General features: G+C 35.7%; 2 protein-coding genes across 4 annotated transcripts; both read right to left on the minus strand.

Annotated features, from left to right (window-relative positions):
• Nucleotides 1-107: 107 nt before the first annotated feature.
• LOC101741592 (uncharacterized) lies at nt 108-8,088 on the minus strand. The gene is made up of 5 exons (XM_004931013.5): nt 7,859-8,088; nt 4,578-6,933; nt 4,092-4,327; nt 2,860-3,356; nt 108-2,726 (listed from the first exon to the last, which is right to left on the minus strand). The coding sequence occupies exons 2-5, from the start codon at nt 6,926-6,928 to the stop codon at nt 2,397-2,399; spliced, it is 3,414 nt and encodes a 1,137-aa protein (XP_004931070.1). The 5' UTR covers nt 6,929-6,933; nt 7,859-8,088; the 3' UTR covers nt 108-2,396.
• Nucleotides 8,089-8,341: 253 nt separating this feature from the next.
• Nucleotides 8,342-25,561, minus strand: LOC101736681 (ATP synthase mitochondrial F1 complex assembly factor 2). 3 transcript variants are annotated; one of them, XM_062668301.1, is made up of 7 exons: nt 25,191-25,276; nt 19,246-19,512; nt 18,853-19,046; nt 17,562-17,672; nt 14,914-15,094; nt 9,351-9,466; nt 8,342-8,596 (listed from the first exon to the last, which is right to left on the minus strand). In XM_062668301.1, the coding sequence occupies exons 2-7, from the start codon at nt 19,325-19,327 to the stop codon at nt 8,453-8,455; spliced, it is 828 nt and encodes a 275-aa protein (XP_062524285.1). In that variant the 5' UTR covers nt 19,328-19,512; nt 25,191-25,276; the 3' UTR covers nt 8,342-8,452. The 3 variants fall into 3 exon arrangements, with proteins under 3 accessions (XP_062524285.1, XP_062524286.1, XP_004930951.1); XM_062668302.1 differs by lacking the exons at nt 19,246-19,512; nt 25,191-25,276 and adding an exon at nt 25,321-25,561; XM_004930894.4 differs by lacking the exon at nt 25,191-25,276 and having other exon boundaries at nt 19,246-19,517.
• Nucleotides 25,562-25,801: the final 240 nt, after the last annotated feature.

Here is a 25,801-nt window from a genome sequence, read left to right on the forward strand (position 1 = left end):
TAGTATAGAAAATCACAAAGTATTTAGTGAATATCTAGTTTTAGAGACTCGGTGTTCCATCATACTGCAGTAAGTACGTGAACTTTTTTAATTGCAATAATAAAACATTTCATTTTAATTATTTATTAAATAGTCATAAATTACATTATGATGGTAGAAAATATTTGATGTATATATGTAAGGCAGCTACCTAGCTAGCCTAGTTACAAAAACTAACAATAGGCAAATGGTAACAATATTTTTCCTGTTTTATGTGTGCCGCAGTTACAAAATAAGTAGCTTAAAGTTACTTCCTAATCTAAAATTTTTTCATCTTAGAGAGTCCGATAATCATGATTCTTCTATGGGTTTTGATGCACAAATTATTTTTACTACTTGCTTCTATATAATCCGTTAGTAAAATCACAGTTACTTTATCTCACACTGCTTCCATTTGGCCCCCGTTCTATTAAATTGAACAAATGAAGTCCATCGAACGCAAGTTGTTACATTCTAAAAATTATCTATTTTATTTCAATTATAGCTTTAACACTTACAATTTCATTTTCAAATAATAACGTTCATTATCATTATGTATATTGTTTATTTTTATTTACTACTGTTCGTCCATCGATCAACATCCGCATTATCATTTATCACTTCTACATCCCCAATTATTTAACTCATTTTAGGTATTGCAATGTCCTCTCTGTAGTTTAAAGACTAAAAAAAAATGATTTTCTTTAAATTTTATTTCGTTGACAATACTAAGTTCGTGTAGCAATAGATCGTAAATGAAATCGTTGATAAAAATATGATTTCAGAAGATAGCTTAAAGACGAAATGCAATTGATTCATATCATAACAGATTTGATTGTGATAATTTGCTAGATGAACTATTTATACCATAAAAGACGTTACCCAACAGTGCCCAACACGCTTGGCTCGCAGTGAGCGGTGAGCAGTATTGCTCCAACTGATATATGAGCACAAGCTCCATATAACAGTTTATTGAAACCGGTGAATAAAAGTTTTTGCAATTACACAAATTAATAAAAAACGTAAAAAATATATAAATTTAGCCATTTCATAGTTGATCAATGTTCAATGTTATCGTACCTATATGAGATAGATACATATATCCCTATATCTATAGAACAGTATACTTTAATAGTATATATCTAATAAGTATAATTTAACTTTTTTTTTACTAATTAGTAACTAAAATTGGTTTTTTTATTGCTTAGATGGGTGGGCGAGCTCACAGCCCACTTGGTGCTAAGTGGTTACTGAAGCCCATAGACATCTACAATGTAAATGCGCCATCCACCTTGAGATATAAGTTCTAAGATCTCAGTATAGTTACAACGGCTGCCCCACCCTTCAAACCGAAACGCATTACTGCTTCACGGCAGAAACAGGCAGGGCGGTGGTACCCAGGGCGGTGGTGGATTCACAAGAGGTCCTGCCACCAGTAATTACGCAAGTTATAATTTTGCGGGTTTCATTTTTATTACACGATGTTATTCCTTCACCGTGGAAGTCAATCGTGAACATTTGCTGAATACGTAATTCAATAGAGAAATTGGTACCCGGCTGGGATTCGAACACCGTTGCATCGCTCAACACGAATTCACCGAATATCTTATCCCTTAGGCCACGACGACTTCAAAAGACAAGTAGGTATCGTAATATATAGTATTCGCTAACAACCAAGTAGATTAAATTTTGAGTTAATTTTAGTAAACCTTATTATTGTGTTATTGAGAGAAGAAAGAGGTCGACCGAAGAAGACGTGGATGGAGTGTGTGAATGACGATAAGAGAGAGGAGTGAGTGTTGAGATGACTGCTGATAGAGAAAGAAAGAGAATTGAATAAAAAAATTCGCTGTACCTAGTAGGATAAGGTGGAGACAAAGAAGAAGATTATTGTGTTATTGTGTAATTTATGTACCTATATTAATGTTGTACCGAATAAACTGGGATGAAAAACCATGAGCGTGTGCTCTAGGCCTTTAGGTGGGCAGACGAAGTCACTCGCCCATTGTTCATGAAGTCTTGTAATTTTTAAAAGCTGAAGTAAATAATATTTTGATTGATGGAAATATGTTCTGGGATTTGAATGTTTATCTATAATGTATACATTATTTTGTACATAATCATCAATGTACATTTTTTTATAAGCGAGCCGCGATGCATGAGCTTAGTTGAAGTCAAGAACTGGGGTATTAACATCAACCCGGCCGCGTGTACTTCAGCGGAAACATAGACACGAAGGCAGGCAAATAGAGCTACACAACAATAGCGGCTTTAATACGAGCCACAGATATCCTAATTAGCACCAGTAGAGCGAGCCGAGGCAGCATACCATACATCCTAATAAAATTAATAATCGGACAGACTGTTATGATCAACATTTAATGACAATATCCACATGATGGATGGCATCTTTTCCCATCAACGCCACAACGGCAGCCGCCGCTTGTGTCGCCACGCCCCGCCTGGCCCCACCGTCGGCCGCGAGTTACCCAACATATTTCTGTTTTGCATGCTGAACACTTGACCCAATCGCATCCCCATTTCTTCGTAATAATAGCCTTGCATTCCGGACATTCCAAAGCTTCGCCTTTCTTTATTAAATTTAAAAGTAAAGCTCTTGTACTGTCGTCTGTGTGGTCAGGATTGGCATTCGATATAGACTCCAGCTTGACTCGATGTTGTTCGCATGTCTCGCCTTCATGAATACTCTGCAAATATGTAAAAATTGACAAGTTCATTAAGACGATTTTTTTTTGCAGAGGAGTGGTTTCTTGTTAGATTTACACAATATAGAATATGAATAACAAAGTTCTGAGCTGAGCACTTCATAATAGAACGTACCTGACAGGGTACGCAGTTGATTTTTTTGCAGACAGGACACGGAAAATGCCGCACGCCCGGCTCGCAGAGAGCCCATCCCGTGCAGTCTCTTGTACGACAGTGGAATGAGTTCCGCGTGCCATTCTCTGCCGCGGCTAAACCGCGAGCCAACCACTTTTCATAATCTTCCGAGGATACTAACGTGCGGATTTCACGCTCTTGTAGTAAACTGCGACAAGCCACCGCCGGACATGAAACGTCCGGTTCTTCACTATGGCGTACGATGTCTGTTAAGCATTCTCGACAAAACGAGTGTACACACTCTCGCAATATTACACCATTCCCTGGAGCACATTCTTCCAAACAAACACCACATTCGAATGTTTCTGTGTTCGCTATCAACGCCTGTTGTTCGAGTTGCACTAACTCATTGTATACATTGACTGATTCGTGAACTTCTTTCTTGGTTGTGGAAGTTTCAGTCTTATCGTTTTTTAATTCTGTAGATGTTTTCGTTTCTGAAATTATATTTACCGGAATTATCGGAGATGGCTTGAAAACTGACGCAACTTGTCGAAGTTGTGATTCTCAATAAGATTTTCAATTTTATACTGACTTTTAGTTCCCGAATGAACACGGGACTGTCGTGCTAGATAGACTAATACGACGTATTTTTTATGATTGGTTCAGTACATGAATATTGATTTCCATTTACGTTAGGATAGTAGTTTATACTCGTTTGGTGTCCGTGATGTTCTCTATATTCAAGAAGAAATCAATATTCGTGTTAGGCAGTTGTGATGATTAAACCAATGACTGAGCCGTCATCGTTTGAATTTTTAAATATATTTTTAGAACATAGTTCTATTTTACTTTATTAATATCACCAAGATATTAATTTATGCATATACATGGTCATTGATTATGGGTATAAACGAAACAACAACTGAACAAGGAAGTAAGCTTTATTTCTGCATAAATTCAAGGGGTAATTTTTATTTTAAAGATATCACTCGACTAATAACCATAAAATCAGGTATTATAAAGCAGCGTTTACCATAAATTCCGTAATTTATTTTACGTTTGTAACTACGTTTGTAATTTTACATTTGTAAATATTACGTGTCTACTGAGTTTATGAAAAAATATCGTTCAATGTTACCCAACTGAAGTTTTAAGGTCACTTGCACGAGGGTTCTACAGAAGCAGACACGATAAAATTTAGTTCGACAAATTAAGACAAAATCACTCACCTGACTTTACTAAACATAAATAAAAAGGAGCCTTAAGCTCTGGGCCAGCTAAAGTGTAAAGAGGAGTATTATTATCGCTGCATAGGGTCCGTCCAATGATCCAACGTTGCAAATTAGTAGGGATACCGAGGGACCTCTCAGCTTCTCGACGCAAATCAGCCAAAACATTTCTCTTTCCGATGTTTAAGTTAATTGGTCCACGGGTTGCTTCTCGGTCTTCAACCCACACCTTTATTCTAAAAATGATAAAAATCCCGTAACCACCTAATTGGACTGAATTTTCACTGCCAATCTCGGTACTAAAGGTTAATAGGTTTTTTTTACGTTTTATTAGTCTTCATTCGCAACGTAATTATCTTACCTCACCTCACATGCAATTAATATTAATATCACAGGTCATTTGTACAACATCTACTTAATGCAAGGTCAATCGTCACAAAAAAAATTTTTAATTTTTTGTAGTTTATAATCAAAATGCTTACTTACATAACTTTGCTTTCGTTGGGATTTGCTGCTGTACATAATGGCTTTTCAATTCCTTTTCCAACATTTTGCGTGTTTTGTGCAGTTGTCTCAACAACGGGTTCGGATTGTTTTTCTTTAATTAATTGTTTGTTGTTGGCGACTGTAGATTTAAGTTCGAATGGAGAGGGCAGATTATCCTTTTTATCTTGCCCATTGGCATCATTAACAACAGGAATTGTTACTACTCCGGTGCAGTTTGGATTTAAGTTTCTGGACTCACTAAATATTTGAGAAGAAAAAGATAAAACAGAGCACGATAGTCGTAACTGAGCTAATTTGGCTGCAGCATCCGCCGCTGCTTGTTCGTCTCCGTTCGCTATTGATTTTTCGAGTTGATTAATAAGTTCACGCCGCTTCAAATGGTGATTTATATTTTCAACGTGTTTAATATTATTACTAAAGTTACTGGATGTTGAAGCGACCGCACTGGTTGAAGGAACTGGAGTTTCTTTATCATTTTCATTGATAGTTTTCTGAATATTTTTTTTATTTGAATCGTGCAATCCTTTTTCAATATTTTTCATATCATTACGAAAAATTTTGGGCTCTATCAACGTTTCTTTTGAAATTTTTAAATGATTTCGAGTGCCCTCTACTTTTACAGATTCAGAGCGTTGTTCCAAAGCTGATTTTACGTCCTCTTTAGCTGCATTATTTGGTGTTTTCAGGAGTCTTTCGCTCTGTGTACTTTTTGTAACTTTATCATTTTGTAACTCTTTTGATGTTACCGCAATATTCTCGGATTTTGTTACATTTACAGGATTTACAGGATTTAACAGCGAAGAAATTTTTAGCGGAGTGTTCAAATCAAATTGGTGAGTGACAACATTTTTTGGTATTATTTCTTTAAATATTGGTGTCGCAAGATTTTCTGTGTTTTTAACATAGTTTGTTTGTTTCAGATCATCACCCAACAGTTTCTGACTTGTACAAGGTAACTCTGACTGATGTATTGTTCGAATTGTGGGTATTACTAGCGATTGTATTTCTTTTTTTGTTTCTTGTATTGTTTCAGGTTTAGTTGAAGTTGCAAGTTTTTCGTTTGAAGTACCTATGCGCAAAGTTGGAGTGGTGGTACTTAAGTCTGTTCCATTTAATTTTTCTACAGAAACGTTGTTTGGCAATTGATTATCATGGTTATATTTCATTTTCTTTGGAAGAGAATCTTTCATTTCTTTCAACATTTCTTTTAGCTTTTGCCTTTCATCGCTTTTATTATTTTTACTACATGATGGTTTAATATCATAATCTGTTTGTGTGTATATATTGGAAGCATTAGGAATAACCTTTTTGGATCCTTCTAGTGCAGTAGAATGTGTATTAATGGTATTTTTTGGAACTGGGCAATTAATACATATGGGAGTTGACGCCTTGTATTTTCTAAAACAAATGGTACACATCCACATGTCATCGCCGGAAGTTTGTAACGATGTTTCATCTGAACAGTTTTGAGACCCTTTTAGTTTGTCATTCTTAATTATTTCAGCGGCTTGCTTGTCCAACTCGCTGATACTAGGTAATAGTCTAATGGAAGCTGTTTCAACGGAATGCCTCTTTTTGCTTTCGAATATGTGTTTTAAAAAATTCTTCTCCGACCGTGGGCGAGTTTCTTTTACATTGCTTTCTGTTTTGCTATGTTTTTGAGATTTCAATTCCATTAAATTGATATTCGCTTTCAATAATTTCACATCATTTTCTGAATTAGTATTCATCGATAGTTCAGAGTTGACTTTTTTATCAGTCTTTATTTTGTCTATCGTTGTAAATGCGATAGGCGGTGGTAAAGGTGCTGGTCGTTTTCTGGACTTTCTAGTGAGTGATGTTGAAGGACCCAGGGATGAAGCTCGTATTGGAGGTGGAGGCGCGCGTCTCTTCCCTGGTACGTGCACGGCACGGCGATGAAAGCCCTCGCTAGCAGCCCTGCGGTCTCTTCCGGCGTTGCTTAGATTGTCTGATTTCTTATAAGGTGGAAGGCTAAACGTGTCGTATCCTAAACTCTCTTGACTCTTGTGAAGTCCGTATTTACGATGTAGCGTTAGATTGTAATCATGTTTGAATCTCAAATTGCGATCATGAACTCTCCTTTTATACGAATCGGTGGGAGGTCCAGGTGGTGGTAGGACTGTTGGCTTCTTTCCTATACGATAGTGCTCGGGAGTTAAAAAAGCAAAACTAGCGGTGGTTCTATCAGATCCTATACTTGACAAACTTTCAATTGACAAAGAAGGATCGTCACGTCGGAGCCAGGAAAGCAGTGACCACAATCCCCCGGACAAGGGACGAGGACGATGCGCATCTACGTCTCCACTCATTACCCCTGCAATACATACAATTTAATTAATATGAATTTTATTTATTTCCGCTTTCTCTTTAAATTTGATAAAGCCGTTTTGGACTTTCTATTTCTGTTGATTTAACATTAGATTTTTGATAAAATTAATAGTAAATTGGTTTGGTAAATTAATGGTAATCATTATTATTACGGAAGGGAGTTTCGTGACAAAAACTATCTTTCCCCTTCAAAGAATAACTTCAATATAATAAAGCGTCGACTAGTTTCTGTTAGAATGAAATGAACATTTATTTTATTGTTGTTGTGCAGTTTTTAGTTGCGATTATCAATAAATAAAAAACTACTATTTATTCATATTGATGGGGAGAGCTCGCCATCAACATGATGTGGTCGCCGGAAGCAGCGCCCGTCTTGAGACACGAGGTTTCTGTCTCAATTGTTTTTTTCCGCCTTTTAAATTGGAAAACGTCGATGCTGCGTCGCAGGAATAGACAAGACAGCGATACCTACTCATGCAAGTTAACAAACGACCCTACAACCGGTCGTTACGGAGATTTGCGTTTCCGCGGTTTAAATATTATTAAACTTTTATTATTACTTACCCGATAAGCTTGTGAGTAGAATTAATTTCCAAATTATTGGGAATCTAAATGAAATGTTATTTCATAATACCTTTATTGTTTAGTTTTATTTATAATATTGATTAGGTATTATTTCCTGTTCGAGAAACTTTTTATTTGCTAAATTAGATTTTGGATGAGATTTAGAATTTTTCAAACCACGAAACTATTTTAAGAGAACTTTTACAAATAAATAAAAATGTAGGTCAGTACAAGGAGAACATAGACAAATTGCGAGTTTAAAAGTAGTTTAAAGGCATTGTTTATGAAGTGAATCACGGCAACTGTACAAACAATATAATTATATCGAAAATATGTTAAGCACTTACGTTCTAACAAATGAATCAGCGACTCGCGGTCCCGGATCGCTAACTAGAACATCCCAGTTAATGTTTTCACATTTCAGTACTCGAGACTTTTTGCTTTTTTAATTAAACTTATGACACGATGATACAATGTCGAAGCTAAAACGGCAAGTTTAAACACATGGAAAAGCGTTCGTTCGCAATTAAAATCAGTGTAGTGTAGTGGACCGGGCAGCGCTGGGATCCGATTGAACAAAGCGGGGCCGGGGCGCGAGGCGGGCGGCCGCGCCGTCCTCGCGCGGCTAAATTTAGCAGTTTGCGACTTCGTTCTGCTATTTTCATTTCACTCTTGAGTTTTAACGAAACTTTGTCTCCTAATGATTCTCGCATTATTATCTCTTTACTAAAAAGGCTTCTTCTATAAAACCTCTATTACGTTTATTACAATTTCACATTTAATAGGTTTCCTTTTGCTAATTTAACGTACATTGCTGTCAAATAAAAAGCTTTGTGTCCAATTTTAAACATTTATTATCCATTTTATTAGCCATTTCATAAACGGTAACTTATATAATTCGACTAGATGACATACGGGAATCGCGTATCGTTGTATTGACCTCATTGTGAATCTTGGGCAGATTTAGTTTTGATGGCATGTTTCTCAGTAGCGCAGTGTACGAGGAGCAGGGCGGCGGACACGCGCGCCGTCAGGTCGGCCTGGCTCAGCCCGTGCGCCCACGGCACGCGGCCCCAGCGCTCCAGCTGTGACACGACGCAATTTATCAATTAACCCATTGTCTCAGTTAATCTCGGACCGGTGTTGTTTTATTCTAGAAAATTCTTTTGGTAAAACAACTGCCTAAACGCACGGCCTAAAATAAAATCACCGCATCTCTTCCCACAGGTGCCGTAAAAGGCGTTTAAAGTATTCGGCCTAGAATGGAGAGCGTTCTCAGAGTATTTCCTATAGAAATATTAATGCGACCACCGAAACACACGCCAAGCATCACTATTATAGTAAAACGGTCCTAAACACGTCATTACGGATCCTCCCGATCCATTATCGGTGCTTCTAAGTACCTTAAGCACCGGTCACCGTCCTCACCGAAACCGTCGCTTACGACGAAGGGATTGACGAGTAAATTAACCCATAGACAGCCCACTGAGCTTCTCGCTAGGGCCAGTGTTAGCAATACTCCCGGTTTGAACCCCGTGAGCTCACCTACACGTCAAGGCGAAGCTGAAATAGCCTCTCAAGGCCATCAGCATTTGTAGGGGAAAAAATAGCAAAACGACTTCAGCATTGGTTTTTAAGGCAGAACTACGTCCTGTAGTGAGTACCTTATATTCGATGAGGATGATGATTTCCCTCATTTATTTTCGTTTTGATCTCATTTATCAAAAAGATTGCAAGGAGTGGATACCAAAGCTAAAAAATGTAAGGATGTGCAGGGATTCGCAATTTTCAAAATTACTAAAATGCTCTAATAAGGAAGCAATAAATCACAAAGATAACCTGATATTCTTCTTCAAGTCTTGCTAACAATACAGCTTCCTCGGGTACAACGCGGCGCTCCATACACGCCAACATTAAGATCGGTGACTTTAATGCCTCGACACCGAAATTTATTGCTGCAGATAATAAATTAAAATCCGTTATGGTATAGTCTTTTATAACTAACACACTTTACATATACAGTGGTGGTCATATAATTAGAAACACTTCTTATGAATAAAGTATATCTTCAACGTACAAATGTTCTTAAAAAATATACACATTCAATAATAATTTAATAATCATGCAATAATATAGTCACTCAAATAAAAAACTCATCAAATGCATAAAATATAAAACATAATATGTACCTTACTTTTAATTACAAAATGAGTCTTACACGTGTACCATTTTATTTTCTGTTACTGGCTGCTTAGACGCTTAATTAGAAACATTTAAAAAAAGCATTCATAGCTCGTTCTTTTTTTGGAATTGGAGAATAACATTTCCTTTTTGGCTTTTTCTATCATTTTAGCGGCAATTCAAAATTTAAACTGAATTTGATTTTTGTTCAAAATGGGCATAAATAAAAATTGTGACGCGTCAACTAGACAAATAATTGTTAATTTACATAGGTATAGGTAATATGTGCTAATCATAACAGCTGAGCGTTTAAATTGTTCTGTTAAGAAAGTTTTTGTAATTGATCATTATAAAACACCTGGAACTGTTGAAAATATTCTTAAAAAGGCTTGGCCAAGAAAAACCTCTCCCAGAGAAGATACGCTAATTGTTCGTGTTGCTAAAAAGACCCAATTAAAGGCTCCAACCAAATTAAAAAATAAGTTTTTTCGCCTGATGACCGTTTGGTCAAGATACTGATACGCCGAAGATTAGTGGAAGCTAAATTGTTTGGAAGAAGCTCTCGAAAGGCACCGCTTCTTACCAAGCAACACCGACAGAAGCGATTATTATTCGCTAAAAATATATATTAATTGGACGGTACGGAGAAAAAAATGCTATTTTAAGATGAAATAAAAATAAATATGATAAATTCCGATGGAAAGCGCTATGTTAGAAGTCCTGTAAACAATGCTTTTAATTATAAATACACAAGGAGTATACCTAGTCAGGTCATAAATTCTGTCACATATTTAATGTAAAATTATTGAAACAAGTTTATTCGTTATGTAACCATTCATATACCAAAATGAACTTAACAAAACATAGATTCTTATGACACTAAAGTTTATTCAAAATGACCTCCGTGATTTTGAATACAGGCCTTCAATCTGCGCGGCCAGTCGTCTATCGCAGCACGAACGAGGTCCATGTCAATATCGGCGGCTGCCTTAATCAAGGATGTCTTGAGTGACTCCAAATTGGGATGAGGCTTTGAGCACGCCTTTTCCTCCAAGTGTTGCCATATCTTGTAATCTAACGGATTCAAATCTGGACTGGAGGAGGGCCAGTCTTCGTGCCGGATGAAATCGATTTCACGCGCCGCCAGCCAGTCTTGTGTGCTCTTCGCTCTATGAGCTGGCGCCGAATCTTGTTGGAATACCCAGTGCCTGTTATTGAACATGGTATTTTTTTTTTTTTTTTTATTGCTTAGATAGATGGACGAGCTCACAGCCCACCTGGTGTTAAGTGGTTACTGGAGCCCATAGACATCTACAACGTAAATGCGCCACCCACCTCGAGATATAAGTTCTAAGGTCTCAGTATAGTTACAACGGCTACCCCACCCTTCGAACCGAAACGCATTACTGCTTCACGGCGGAAATAGGCGGAATATGAAAAACAGGTTCCACAAAGTTCGTCAGGACTGTATTTTGATACACAACTGCATTCGTTTTTACACCTTTCTCACAAAAATGCACCTCTGTTAAGCCCCAATAAGAAACTCCCAACCATACCATGAACGAGGATGGAAAATGACCTCGTTGAACACGCGGAATACGGTTGCTCGCTTCTTCACTACTGTGTGCGTACACCTTATCATTTTGTTTGTTGTAGCTCTCTTCTACGGTAAAAAATTTTTCATCCGAAAAAAGAATTTCCCGATATTTTTTCCCGCGTACCGCTTCAACAAAGCGCGGCATCTCTTCAGTCTCAGGTCCATTAGACGAGCATTCAAACGATGTCCTGTTTTTCTTCGATATGCCCGAAGCCCTAAGTCTTCATTTAACACCCTTTTCACCGTGGTTCTGCTTAACCCCACCTGAAGGGCCAACAGTTTCTGCTTACGTTTGGGATTTCTTTGAATTCGCGCCTTCACAGTTTTTATCACTGCTGGAGTCCTAACAGACCGAGGGCGACCACTTCTTGACCTGTCATCTACACTAGAGTCTTCATTGTATCGTTTGATGGTACGATAAACGAATCTTTTGGTTATATTCAAAATTTTCAGTATGTTAAAACTTTGAATTGGCGCGTAACCGCAACGATGAAACGCAATAACTGCAACACGGTCTTCTTTAAGCGTCCACTCCATATTTAAAAATGAGTAAAATTCTAAAAGTATACATTTTTATTTTCATGAACAATTCGAAATTCGAATTCAATAAACTTTTTTGTGGCCAGCATTCTAAAAGAAAAGTTTTTACTGTGTGACAATACTTATGACCTGACTAGTTATATAGTCAAGCACGGTGACGGTAACATTAAAGGTGTTTTTCCGGATATAGAATTGAACCCGTTCGGAAGATTGAAAGTATAATGGATCAACGACAATACAAAAATATCTTAGAGCACACAATGATTCCTTACTCGAAAGATAATTTGCCTGTAACCTGGATCTTTCAGCATGACAATGACCCTAAAAACACGGCCAATAGCGTCAAACATTTCTTTAGCGAACAGTGTATATCCGATTTGGACTGGCCAGCAATTAGTCCGGATTTAAACCCGATAGAAAATCTCTGGTATATTGTTCAAAAGAAAGCCTCAAACAAACATAGCACAAAACGAACTATTTGAAGCATTTGTTGAAACATGGAATTCAATCCCCATAGAAAAATGTATGAAATTGATTGAATCAATGCCACGTCGTAACAGTGTTGTTATTGAAAATAAGGGATACGCCACTAAATATTAATTTTAACTATTGGTAGGCTGTGGATAGTATCTATTTCGTAAATAACAATACTAATTACTAATACTTAAGAAAATATTGTTTTTTATACTTTTTTGTTGTTGTTTCTTCTAATTAGTTGACCATTATAGTTCATACCTTAAAACTGATTTAAATGTCTGTCCGTGATGTAATATTGAAACACTTGCGTAGTGAGTGGGATTTCTGTTGTTTTTCTAATCACTACATAGTATAAAACAAAGTCGCTTTCTCTGTCCCTATATCCCTATGTATGCTTAAATCTTTAAAACTACGCAACGGATTTTGATGTGTTTTTTTTTAATAGAGTGATTGAAGAGGAAGGTTTATATGTATAATAACATCCATTAAACAGTGGAGAAATCAATAATAAATTACAGTTTCCGAAGTGATGGGAGGGCGGGTCGCTAGTAAATGATAAATCTTTCAACATATTGTTGTCCTATTTATTGTTTAATTTTAAAATAAAAACGATTGCGGTGAAGTATCTTACATATTGTCAAGGACCGTTGGTAGTGTTTCTAATTAAACGACCACCACTGTATATCATCATAGGTGAATATATATCGATAATACAGTATTTCCTCCTATAGCACGATATATTGGTTCTGCGTTATAAGAAACGCGTGGTAAGAGTATTCTCGCATTAGCGCTTGTATGCATATAACGCATTATGTACAAATATAATACAGTATATCCAATGTTTTTACTGCAATTAATTTTATTTTATTTTATAACAACATAATTGACGCAATGTGCAAAGTTACGCGAAATTGATTAAGAACTGTACAAATCATTATAAGTTTCAGAGTACATTCAGAAATATTACTTAAGTCCTTACATATGAAATTGGCGTTTTGTATGGGAGGAATATAAAGTAATTTTTTTTGTTGTAAAATATATTTAATTAATTAAAGTATGCATCGTTGTTGTCTATGCACTTTTGCCATCTCATAGGTAGTTAGTTCATTGATCCCTTTACTGAAAAAACAATGGGGGCGAGAATCAATATACTCTTTGAAGGCGGTTTGGACTGCCGCATCGGAGTTGAATTTTTGTCCTTGTAGGAAGTTGTCTAAATTGAAGTCGTCGTAGTCTAAAGGATAAGACGTCCGGTGCAACGGTGTTCGAATCTCGCAGGCGGGTACCAATTTTTCTAATGAAATACGCACAATTGACTTCCACGATGATGGAATAACATCGTGTAATAAGAATCAAACCCGCAAAAATTATAATTTACGTAATTACTGATGGAAGGACCTCTTGTGAGTCACTTTTCATCACAAGTAATGATTCGATTTAAAATCCCTTCATTATTGTGTCGGTTGAGCAAAGCAACACAGCAGTCGACGCGTGTTTGCAAGTTCGATTCACTCAATTCATGAGGTACCCGTCGTTCAAGTTTTTTTACTTTCCCAATTTTATCACTAACCTCGCTATCCCTAAAGTGCTTTGTGATGGACCCTCTTCCACCATAGCCTTTAATTCTTCATTTCCACTTTCGTCTCCGGCCACCCACAGGGTTGGTTCTGAAGGTCGAAATTTCTAGAGCGAAAACGTACCGTGCTCTCTTTTGCGACACCAGCGCCGTACACACACATCAGTAATCCTTCGAGCTGTTTCTGCAACACTGATGCCACGGTAGAACTCGCACTGGTAAATATACCGATATTTCATGTTTTCCATTGTGCGGTATTAAGCGACGCCAAAGAAAAAAATAACGAGGAAAAAACAAATGAATGACTGTTTTCGAAACTAAAATGCATGTATGTACCAGCTAAATGAATTTATAAACTTGAATTTGGAATTCTTAACCAAAGAGGAGATATTTCAGATCAAAGTGGTCAGTACGACAAAACGCCAGTTTCATATTATAGTTAAGGACATAATATTAAGTGTGAATTCCCGAATTATATGGGGAAATACCCGTTTTATACGAGGGATTTCTGTTTACGATTTTTTCCTATATTAGATTATGTCGTTAAATAGCAACGAAATTAGACTACTTCCTGTCTATATGTCTCAATTGGTTTATTAATAACTAAATATACTACAATATTCGTGGACTTGTATACTCTGATCACATAGCTAATATACGCAGACAGCTTAGTATTCTCTACCCATACAAAGTTTATTGGCGGTTCGTCAAAAAACTCAGGCGTGCGCTGGTGTTTCAAAAAACCTCGAACCTCGTACTCAATACGATACTGCGCCATCCGGCGGGTCTTCCATATCAACTGTTCGGCTAGCTAGCACTTTTAATGCTAATAGCAAAATTTGTTTTCATGTTCGTATCACATACGAACTGCACTGCAATGTACGTTACATTGCGTGCAGTACAAAAAAGGTTAGCGTAATAAATAAGTAGAAACACGCGAGAACAGATAATAACATTCCAAAATCGCTATAAAAAATTCCCAACTACCTTCTTTTTTACAAACTGCTACGATACTGGGAGTAAAGGTTTACCTGTCAGTGCTGCGAAATCATATGATAGAAAATGCCGAGCTAACACAGCTCTAGTTTCTGTGAAGACCGGCGGTGGCTGTATACTATTCGCTAGTTCCTGTTTGACATTAAATGTCTTTTGAAACCAGTCCAATATTGGTGTCCATTTTCTTTCTTGAAGATCCCTCAATTCTTCTTCATCCTAAATTTATGGAAAAAAAATAATTAGTATAAAAATCATAACCTTTTTTCTTAGGTCGACAGATAGAGCGCACCACAATTAGCAATCGTTGTATAATAGCCGGCAAACTTCTTGAGCATTTGTTGACGTAGTGGGGGTAAGTTTGCGCATGGTACACTCACGTGCAAAAACATTATTTACTCTGCGTCATAATGCAATTAAATTATTAAAATCAACATATGTATTTATTTATATATTTATTAGAACATCAACAAAAAATATAGGTTAATAATTGTAATAATTTCATCTTGGGGTAAAAAAGATATTCCTTCTATTAAGTCAAAACTAGAGCTGTTGCCAGGTCTTGGTTCAGTTGAAGCGAAGCTGGTATTTGTAATTTTTTTTTTGTTATCGTAATCTTGACCATCATCATCATCATTGTTTTAATCACCCGAGTTGCCATCATCGGTGTAGTTTACAACTCGGTCGTTCGATCTTCTTTTTTGTCTATAATTAATTATTTTTTTAAGATATTCGATTCGTAGTAATCGAATGTTACTATTTTCAATTACCAGCTTCCGATTATTTTGTTTTTTTTTTCATCTGAAGCCTAGCTCTTTCATAATTCGTCGTAAACTTCATTCCGAGCCATTAAAATGTATATCTTCTTTAAATTTTTCGAAGCCTTTCTACGGTACGGAGTTTCGCTGCTTGTTATGTAGTTATTATGATTACATCTTTTTATTACAGATTGAACGAAACTATCCATTCCGGTAACTTTCTTCTTCCCTGATCTTTTCTTACACGGAGTCCCAAACACGGCGAGCAAGCCAGAGCCTTTAGCTTCGTTAATAATGCACCTAAAAGTACTCACTGATGTTTTTGTTGCTTCCGAAGTCTGTTTTACTTTTTCCATATCATTCTTCCCCTGTTTTATAATGAAGCAATATACGTCGTACACAATTTTTCTACCCTTTCTTTTGATTACTACACCAGTTTGTCGCGGCATAAGTAGTGTATTTCTTTTTTTTTTCCTACCTAAGCTGATAGCCCTGGGGCTATGTCAGCGTAACCCTAACTTTAGTAGGTGAGCTCACGGGGCTCAAACCTGATGTCGTTGCTTACACGAACCCTAGCAAGAGCCGTGCTTCGCAGAATCTACCACCGGATCGGAAACGCGACCCACTGAGAAGATCCGGCGAGAAACTCAGTGGGCTGTGTCTGAGAGTTAATTTACTCGTCGAGCCCTTCGTCGCAAGCGACGGGTTCGACGAGAACGGTGACCGGTGCTTGAAGTACCTAAAAGCACCGTTAGTGGATCGGGAGGATCCGAGATGACGTGTTTTGGGCGACGTCGACTGCTTTCCATTCGGTCCGCAGGATCGGGAATGTAGTTTCCGGCGGCCACGATAAGAGGGTTCTCGTGTCGTGCCGCTTTATCGAAGTGGTATTTTTTATAAAAAAAACCAACAAACACTCAACAAATAGCAATGGCAACAAAGTCAACAAGCAATTATAACAAATAACTTAACGATTAATAACGATAGATTTTTCACTGTACGCAAGCGTACTTTTGGGAGCGAGCGGAACGAGGGCGCGGTGCGGGACGCAAGGTTCGACTGATCTACTAATAACGCGCTCGATACGATTTCCCCTGCCGTCGCGCCTCACCCTCACCACCAAAGTGATCTAAAATTCGGTTCTGCGCTGTCAAGGTCATTTGCTCAAGACGTTTGCCAGTTACTATAGTAAACAATGCATATTGGTAGGACCTCTGTAGGAGGTAGGAACTGGTGGTAGGACCTCTTGTGAGTCCGCACGGGTAGGTACCACCACCCTGCCTATTTCTGCCGTGAAGCAGTAATGCGTTTCGGTTTGAAGGGCGGGCAGCCGTTGTAACTATACTGAGACCTTACAATTTATATCTCAAGGTGGCTGGCGCATTTACTTTGTAGATGTCTATGGGCTCCAGTAACCACTTAACATCAGGTGGGCTGTGAGCTCGTCCACCCATCTAAGCAATAAAAAAAATATATATATATATATATTTTGTTCATGGAACATATTATTATGTTATTAAGTGTTACACTTATTAAGTGCTAAAATTCACTTCTTAACACACTTCTGTTAGTTCCGCTCGTATCTGTATAAGCAAAGGAATCTTTTAAAGAAATTATCACTAATTCTTATTTCGCCCACTTATTTAATCCTGCTTTTTTAGTTTTCCAACTATATAATAGTATATAGTTGTGATTCAGCTGGATGTTAAAAAAAAATTTTTAAAAATGTTACTAAACGGTTTGCACACACAGTCAAAAGACATTTCAATTTTGCCACCCGCCTTGAAAAACAAGGTCATTGTCTCAATTGTATAACAGCTGCCCAATTCTTCAAACCAGAAATATAATAAGTGTTTTGTGGCAGCAATATACAAAGGGCTGACAATATGGTTTAGTAGTAGTAATGGCTGAGCTCTGAAAATACAAACCTCAGAATAAAATAAAAGTGTGTCTGTAGGATAATGTTCCAAAAGGTAATTGACAATGTCATGTGATGTCAATTTCCCGGGATTGTCCAGAGCAGTATTACACAATGCGGTCTGTAAGTAAAATTATATATTGTTTACTTTAAATTACCTTAGTCCTTGATTTATATTAATTATGTTTGGGTCATTTTAAAATTATAACACAGAAATGAAAAATACAAGAAATTGTGTTTTTGTACTTTTGTATCCATTTTCCCAGTGTAATTTTTTGGTGTAGAATTCAACATATGGTTGATACTATTTTAGTGCATGCATGATTTGTTTTAATTTTAATTACGAAAGATTATTTTAATAACATTTACTAAAAAATTTCTATAAAACCTATTTCTTTAAATTTAATCTATGTATAGACTTCGAAAATGGCATTTCTTAGAACTACTCAATTGATTTCTATGTTATATATTTTCAAGGAAATGAAATTTCCATTGATAATTCAATTGAAGACACATTTTATTATTTGAAAAGCCCATATTTGACCAATTATTTCATATTTGCCTGTATGACCATCATGCAAAAAGTAACATATTATAGTCTATTGGATATTCTTATAAATCAATTTGCCTGATATTAAACAGTGCGTTTCCAGAAATCTTTTTTACCACGTACCATCTGGCTTTGGAATAAGCTCCCCTCCACAGTGTTTCCTGAGCTTCTTCACCGAGGATCCAATGTTCTTCTACAAACGAGGCTTGTGGAGAGTACTTATAGGTAGGCAGTGTCTTAGCTCTGCCCCTGGCATTGCTGAAGTCCATGGACGACCGTAACCACTCTCCCATAGGGTGGGCCATATGCTCGACCACCTACAAGGGTACAATAAAAAAAAAACATTTCAAAATGCATTTTTAAGCACTAACAAGAATCAGCAATAAATTTACTACTAATTTACTACAGATATGCATATAGCAAAATTCACAAAAAAAGTATCATTAGATTCATCTTAAGAATTGATGTTTTATAAGTATCACTGACAATGACACTTGAACTTATTTATTACAATAAATAACCAATAAGGAGAATTGCCATTTCAGGACTTATACTAAATCAGAATTTAACATAACACAAGACACTGCTGATTCATAATTTTTTATTTATAACGTTTGACGGAAGTGTTTCAATTAAATAGAATACAACAACTTTTATTTAATAACGATGTATAGAGTTATTTAATACGAATTTTGTATAGGTATTTAATTACTCTGCCATGTTAACTATAGTTAATCAATTTCGCTCTTACCAAATGCATGGTGGCTTGTGAAATTGTTTCATTTTGTGAATCCCATTCTACAGCAACAACACGAGCAAGAGGTTCATTCCCAACGGTTAATACATTCCCATTTGGTGTTTTTAGACGTCGATGATCCAAAGTCACTTCCCATTTGTTGTCATTCTGAATCACAGCTGTCCCCTTATAAAATCTTTTACGTGTAGCTGCAATATTATAATCTAAATTTTATCAAATATTTGGTGAGGTTAACTCAGAAACATGGGCATCTTTCAGGTTGATTTTTATTATTGTCAATTAAATCGGCGAAAGACGTATATTGGTCTCTATTGCCCATGGATATCAGCATTTCTTTAAATTAAACAAATTGTAGTGAAGCGATGGGACGTTAGAAACAGAACTCACCATATGGACGATATATACTGCATAGGGTACATCGTGTTTTCAGTAAAGTTGAAATACCAGAAGCCAGAGTAAATATTCTCATTATTATAATTAGTGTTTACAATCACAACTGTAGTTTAACGTAGCGTTCGTAGGTACAGGTATTCATTAAATTGAAAATACAATTATTCTCTATTTACAATGTGAATGTATGTTGAATGAAACCGAAAAATAGTTTATGATAAAATATAAATCTCAAGTGGATTTTTTTGAGAGTTTGAGAGGTACCTACCTAAATGTAGGTACGAAAAAAGCGCGGGAAGCATAAAATTTGGCGGTCGTGTTTTTTATTTAAAAAATTTTTTAATTATCGTATAGTTGGATTAGGATAAGTTTGTACATATTTTTTATATATTTAATTTTTCTTTATTTAGTGTATTTAATTTCGTCGTCGGGTAAGTCTTTTTGACCTTGTTTCGTAAAATGGACCCCCCGGGAGATCCCGGGGGGACTCTTGCTTCTAATAGTTTTAATATTTTACAAGTAAATGACGAATGTGACTTATCGTCAGTGCCCGCAGTGGCGCATAATGTTGTTGTCGAGCATGACGATTCTACTGTAGATACCGATTACTCCGGACATCAAACATCTGTAAATCGCAAACGTGCATCTCGCAGAATTTGTAGACACTGCAATAGGAAAAGGAGCAAGTGTGACTCGAAAGGCAACACCGTCTGCCAGTGCCAATGTGAGGAAAGTGGTCCTAATAAAGCCTTAAAGATTAATAGCTCTGTTCATGATCCAGTGTCTACTAATATATTTCCTAATCATCCGACTCAAATGGAAAGTAATGATGTCACTCCTAGATTTATAGGAAGACATAAATATTGTGACTCGGATGCTGCCCCTTACGTCATTCATATTCAAAAACAAATACAGGCATCTAATGACAATACCATTTTGCACCCAATTTCTTTTGGCAAATTTTTGAAAAATTATTCTATTAAAAATATTGTTAATGGTAGTCTTAAGAGAATTGGTAGAAACAGGCTATCACTAACATTTGAAAATTTTAATGTGGCTAACAATTTCATGGATTTAGATATTTTAGAGAAGAATAAATATAGAGCATTCATTCCTACCTTTCAAGTTACTCGCATGGGTATCGTTAGAAATATTCCTACAGAATGGTCTGAAGAAGAAATAATTAATAATATCAGTGTTCCGTTAGGTTGCGGAAAAATCCTAAAAATTAGGAGATTAAGAAGAAAAATCACTGTAAATGATAATAAAACTTTTATTGACACAGAATCCGTGGTAATAACATTTGATGGACAGGTTTTACCTAAAAGAGTATATATGTGTTTTACATCATTACCAGTTGATTTATACATTTATCCTACAGTTCAATGTTTTAATTGCTGTAGATTCGGTCATGTTAGAGCTCAGTGTAGATCGAAACCGCGTTGTTTTAAATGTGGTCAAGATCATACAGGAGATTCTTGTAATGTAGAGGAGGAAAATGTTTCCTGTTGTCTTTGTAACGGCTTACACTTTGCTATAAATAAGAAATGTCCAGAATTTGAAAGACAAAGGGCCATAAAGCAGACAATGGCGAACAGTTGTGTGTCATACTTGGAAGCATGTAAACTTCATCCTCCAGTGTATAAATCGTATGCTGATGTTCTTTCTTCAATTCCATCGGATCGTAAGAATCATTCAACGTTTCATGAATCTACTGCCCCCAGCCCAGTAATTGCCAGTAAAAGTCCATCGTCATATAAAAAAACAGTTTTTATGAAACCTCGATCTCCCTTTAAAGGTGATAAAGGTTTTGATCAAAGGGCCCATAGAAATCTTACAAGAGATTACGATGCTCCATCTCCTTCTAATGGCTGTGCTTTAAAATTTAATGAAAATTCCGAATCTCCTGTGGCTGAAATAATTATTGCTCTTATTAATTTACTTGCTCCTAATAACGCTACACCGTCCAACGCAGCTGATATCATAAGACAAATTTTAAACAAAACATACAATGGCTCCACAAATAAAAAAGATGATTCAGTGGAACTGTCGAAGTATTCTAAGTAAAAAGTCTGATCTCATTCACTTAATAAATAAACACTCTCCAATCATAGTTTCTTTACAGGAAACATGGTTGAAAAGTATATATCCTTTCAAAATCAAAGGATATACCTGTATCCGTGAAGATCGTATTGACGGGTACAGTGGTGTTGCTCTTCTTGTAAATAGTGTTCTTAGCTTTAAACTTGTAGATATACCTGATCATAGTTTTGGTTTATCCATTATTGCGGTCATTGTAAATAATATATGTATAGTTAGTGTATATATTCCCCACCCTTCTGTAGAGATTTACAAAGAGTTTATAACTATTATTTTGAATCTTCCTAGACCAATCATAATAATGGGTGATTTTAATGCTCACCATCAAACATGGGGAAGCTCAATATCTAATGAATTTGGAGATATAATTCTTGATTTTGTTAATGAACAGAATTTGTGTATTTTAAATTCTGGAAGTCCAACTCGTAGAACTGGTCCTGATCAAATTGTTAGTGCTCCTGATATATCTATTTCCTCCCCATCTCTGGTGCCGTCTTTGTCCTGGAAAACATTAAAATTAAGTTATGGAAGTGACCACTATCCTATTATTATTTCATTTTCACACAATAACATAGTAATTAAGGATCATTCTAAACATAAGTCTACAATAAAGTACAACCTATCTCAAGTAACAGATGAGGATTGGAAAACGTTTCAATCGCGTTTGGATATTAAACTTGCCAACTGTGAAAATATTAATAACTTAGATTCTGATGCACAAGCAAAAATTTTAGCTTCTGCTTTTATAGAAACAGCTGATGAAGTTTTCCCTTCTAAAAGCCCTTCTGGTATTTTTATTCCTTCTCCTCCTTGGTGGGACCGGGAGTGCACTCAGGCGGTAAAGGAGAGAAAAGCAGCCGAATTATTATATTTAGAAGAAACTATTACAGAAAATTTTGATATTCTAACAGAAAGAATCAATAGTACTCGGAATCTTTTATTAAAAAAGAAACGAGAAGGTTTTAAAAAATTTTGTGCTTCGATTTGTCCTAATATCTCACCTTCTGAAGTATGGAACCAAATAAGAAGATTTAGATCTGCATATAAAGAAAATACAGTCAAAGACTTGCCTTATGATCTGGCTGACAAGTTTCTTGATAAATTAGCTCCCCCTTATGTTCCAGAAGAATGTTTAGTTCTTATCCCGTCTGTCCTTCCTTTCTCATGTTCAGATCCAGTTTCAGATTTTGATTTACCTTTTTCATTTAATGAACTGAAGGGGGTAATCTCGAATCTTAAGGACTCTGCTCCAGGTGATGATAAGATTCCTTATTCTTTCTTTGTCCATTTGAGTGATTCTAGTCTCACATATTACCTCAACCTTATAAATTCTATGTTCATTACATGTGTTATCCCAGAGTCATGGAAAAAACAAATTATTTTACCCATTCTCAAACCGGGTAAATCTTCATCAGATGTATTGTCATACAGACCCATAGCTCTCTCATCTGTAATGTTGAAAATTTTAGAACATTTAATTAAAATTAGACTAGAATGGTTTGTGGAAAGTAACAGTTTACTCAGTGACAGTCAAAACGGATTTAGAAGGGGTAAAAGCACAATGGACAATCTTGCTATCTTTATAGTGGATATTTTGGTAGCTTTCTCAAACTCTGAATCTATTGTAGCTGGATTTCTGGATATTTCCGCTGCATATGATAATGTACATATTCCTACACTGCTTTACAAATTACAGAAAATAAGGGTTCCTGTTAGACTTGCTAACTTGATTATTACTATAATGTCAAATCGAACTATCATTTTAAACTCTACCTCTTCAGATTCACAACAATCTAGAACTTTATGGAGAGGTCTTCCTCAAGGATCTGTGTTAAGTCCAATTTTATACAATATATACACTTGTGATTTGGAAGAGACCCTTGGAAATCAAGTAAGAATTCTTCAATATGCTGATGACCTCCTTATGTACACTTGCAATAAAGACATACATAAAGCTTGCTTATCCCTTAGGAATTCATTTCTAACTCTTAAATCTTGGTTAGATAATAATGGACTTTCCCTTTCTGCCTCCAAAAGTTCTATTGTTGTATTCTCTAGAAAACGTTCTCTTCCTCCAATTAGTATATTGTATGAGAATGAATTAATTTCTGTAAATAGTCATGTTAAATTTTTAGGTTTAATTTTAGATTCAAAATTGAATGGAATTCAACATTGTAATTACATTACAAACAAGTGTTTGAGTAATATGAATATCTTACGTTCTCTTGCCGGTGTATGGTGGGGTGCCCACCCATTCAATTTAAAACTTTTATATAATGCCATAGTAAGATCAGTTTTAGATTATGGTACTTTTTTACTTCAACCAGGGGATGTGAATGCTTTCAAAAAACTAGACACTATACAGTCTAAGTCACTCAGAATTATCACTGGAGCCATGAAATCTAGTCCTGTTACAGCATTACAGGTAGAATGTGTTGATCCTCCTCTTCATTTGAGACGTCAATATTTATCTGATAAATTCGTTTTCAAATCCCTACAAATTCAAAATAATCACATTATTACCAAACTTAAAACTTTAAATGAACTCATAGAATACTCTTCATTTTGGAAACATAAACAGTTACCATGTTTAATAATTAGCTACAGAAAATATTTGTCTATTCAAACTCCAACTAATCACTCTCATATTTTCCCTCTATTTTGTGTAAACTATATGGCATTGATTTTAAAACCGGATATTCATCTTGACATGGGTATTTCTAAGTATCAACCCCAACCAAATACTAACTTTAATTTTGTAATAGACCAAGACTGGAATGACTATAACCATATATATACAGATGCTTCCAAACACCCTCAAGGTTGTGTTGGTGTAGGAGTCTACCATTCGCAATCAAAAATAGTTGAAAAGATAAAATTACCATCTGAAACATCAGTGTTCACTGGTGAATGTTTTGGAATATACAAGGCCATAGAATACATTTTGATATTCAAACTAAAGAAAACTTTAATACTAACCGATTCAAAGAGTTCTTTACAGGCTCTTGCAAAATTTCCTTTTAAATCTCAACCGATTTACCCTATTCTCTTAGACTGTAGAAACCTGTTAATGAAATGTATGGATCAAAATCTTACAGTATCATTTGTATGGATACCTAGCCATTGCGGAATTAAAGGAAATGAAATAGTTGATAGAATTGCAAACGAGGCTATCAATTGTGGTGATATTTATTATTTCAAAAATTATAGTCATGATTTAGTTAGCCTTCCTAAAACATATTTGAATAATGCTTGGAGTGCACAGTGGTATAATGGCGTTAAAGCAAAATATTACCGAAGGGTACAACCAACCATTCCTTCCAAACCATGGTTCTACAAATATAATTTTAAACGCCACGAGACTTCCAGTTTGATACGGATGAGATTAGGCCACACGTGTAGTCCGGCACATCTAGCGACGATCGGAGTGCTGGATAGCAGTAAGTGTGAGTGCGGTGCGGACATTGGCGATTTAAATCACATTATTCTTTCATGTCCCCTTTTTGATCATTCACTTCTTTATAGTTCTTTATCATCACTTAGTATTCCTTTTCCTATATCTGTACCTTATTTATTACATACAGTAGACCCAGTTATTTATAAAATTATTATCTTATTCCTCAACAGTTTTAACCTAAAATTATAATTATATATATTATTTATTCTTCCTAATTATATTAATCCTAATCCAATTTTCCTGCCTAAACCTTATCTAACTTATATTTTCTGATTTGATTTTTGCTTCCTAACCTTTATTTTGAAAGTGGCAAATAACACTTGGTGTTGGGTCCAAAAAGAAAAAAAAAAAAAAAAAAAAAATCTCAAGTGTATTAAGTAGGTACATGTAAAATTTGTAAAATTATTATCGACAGAAGTAGGTTTTTTTTTTGGAGTTTATGGCCTGGTACTCTAGAGTCTAGACCTTTAGGCCGAACAGAAGTAGGTAAGTGTAGGTAAAAAGTGGTTATTTACCGATAATTCCACCTCCAACTGCTTGTTTCATTTTTCCACATTTATGCTCTTTCGTAAATACTAAACAGTTAATTAACCACTATTATTACTCATTTAAACCGGAAGAAACTAGAAAATAACAGAGCAAAACAAATCACGCAACTTCACTCTGCGTTCCCACGGTAACCTCGGTATTACAAAATTTGATTGATATTACATTGAAAGGGAACGACTGTATACAAGTCAATCTTTTGTAACAAAGGCCAAATACAACCAATAATAGTATATATATATATTTTTTTCAATAAGCAAAAAAAAGTAATTAACAAAAATCACTTTGTAAAAATGTGTAAGGTACCTATTAAATTGGTCCATGTTATGCATGCAATGTTTTATTTCAATCCGACGCTTTATAGAAGGTGAAAATCACGTTAAAAAATTTCGTTAGAAAGATACACAGAAAAATATACCATTAAAAGTCGATTAATAATGAAAAGGAACA

This window comes from Bombyx mori, chromosome 4, assembly GCF_030269925.1.
Source record: "Bombyx mori chromosome 4, ASM3026992v2".
Taxonomy (NCBI): Eukaryota; Metazoa; Arthropoda; class Insecta; order Lepidoptera; family Bombycidae; genus Bombyx; species Bombyx mori.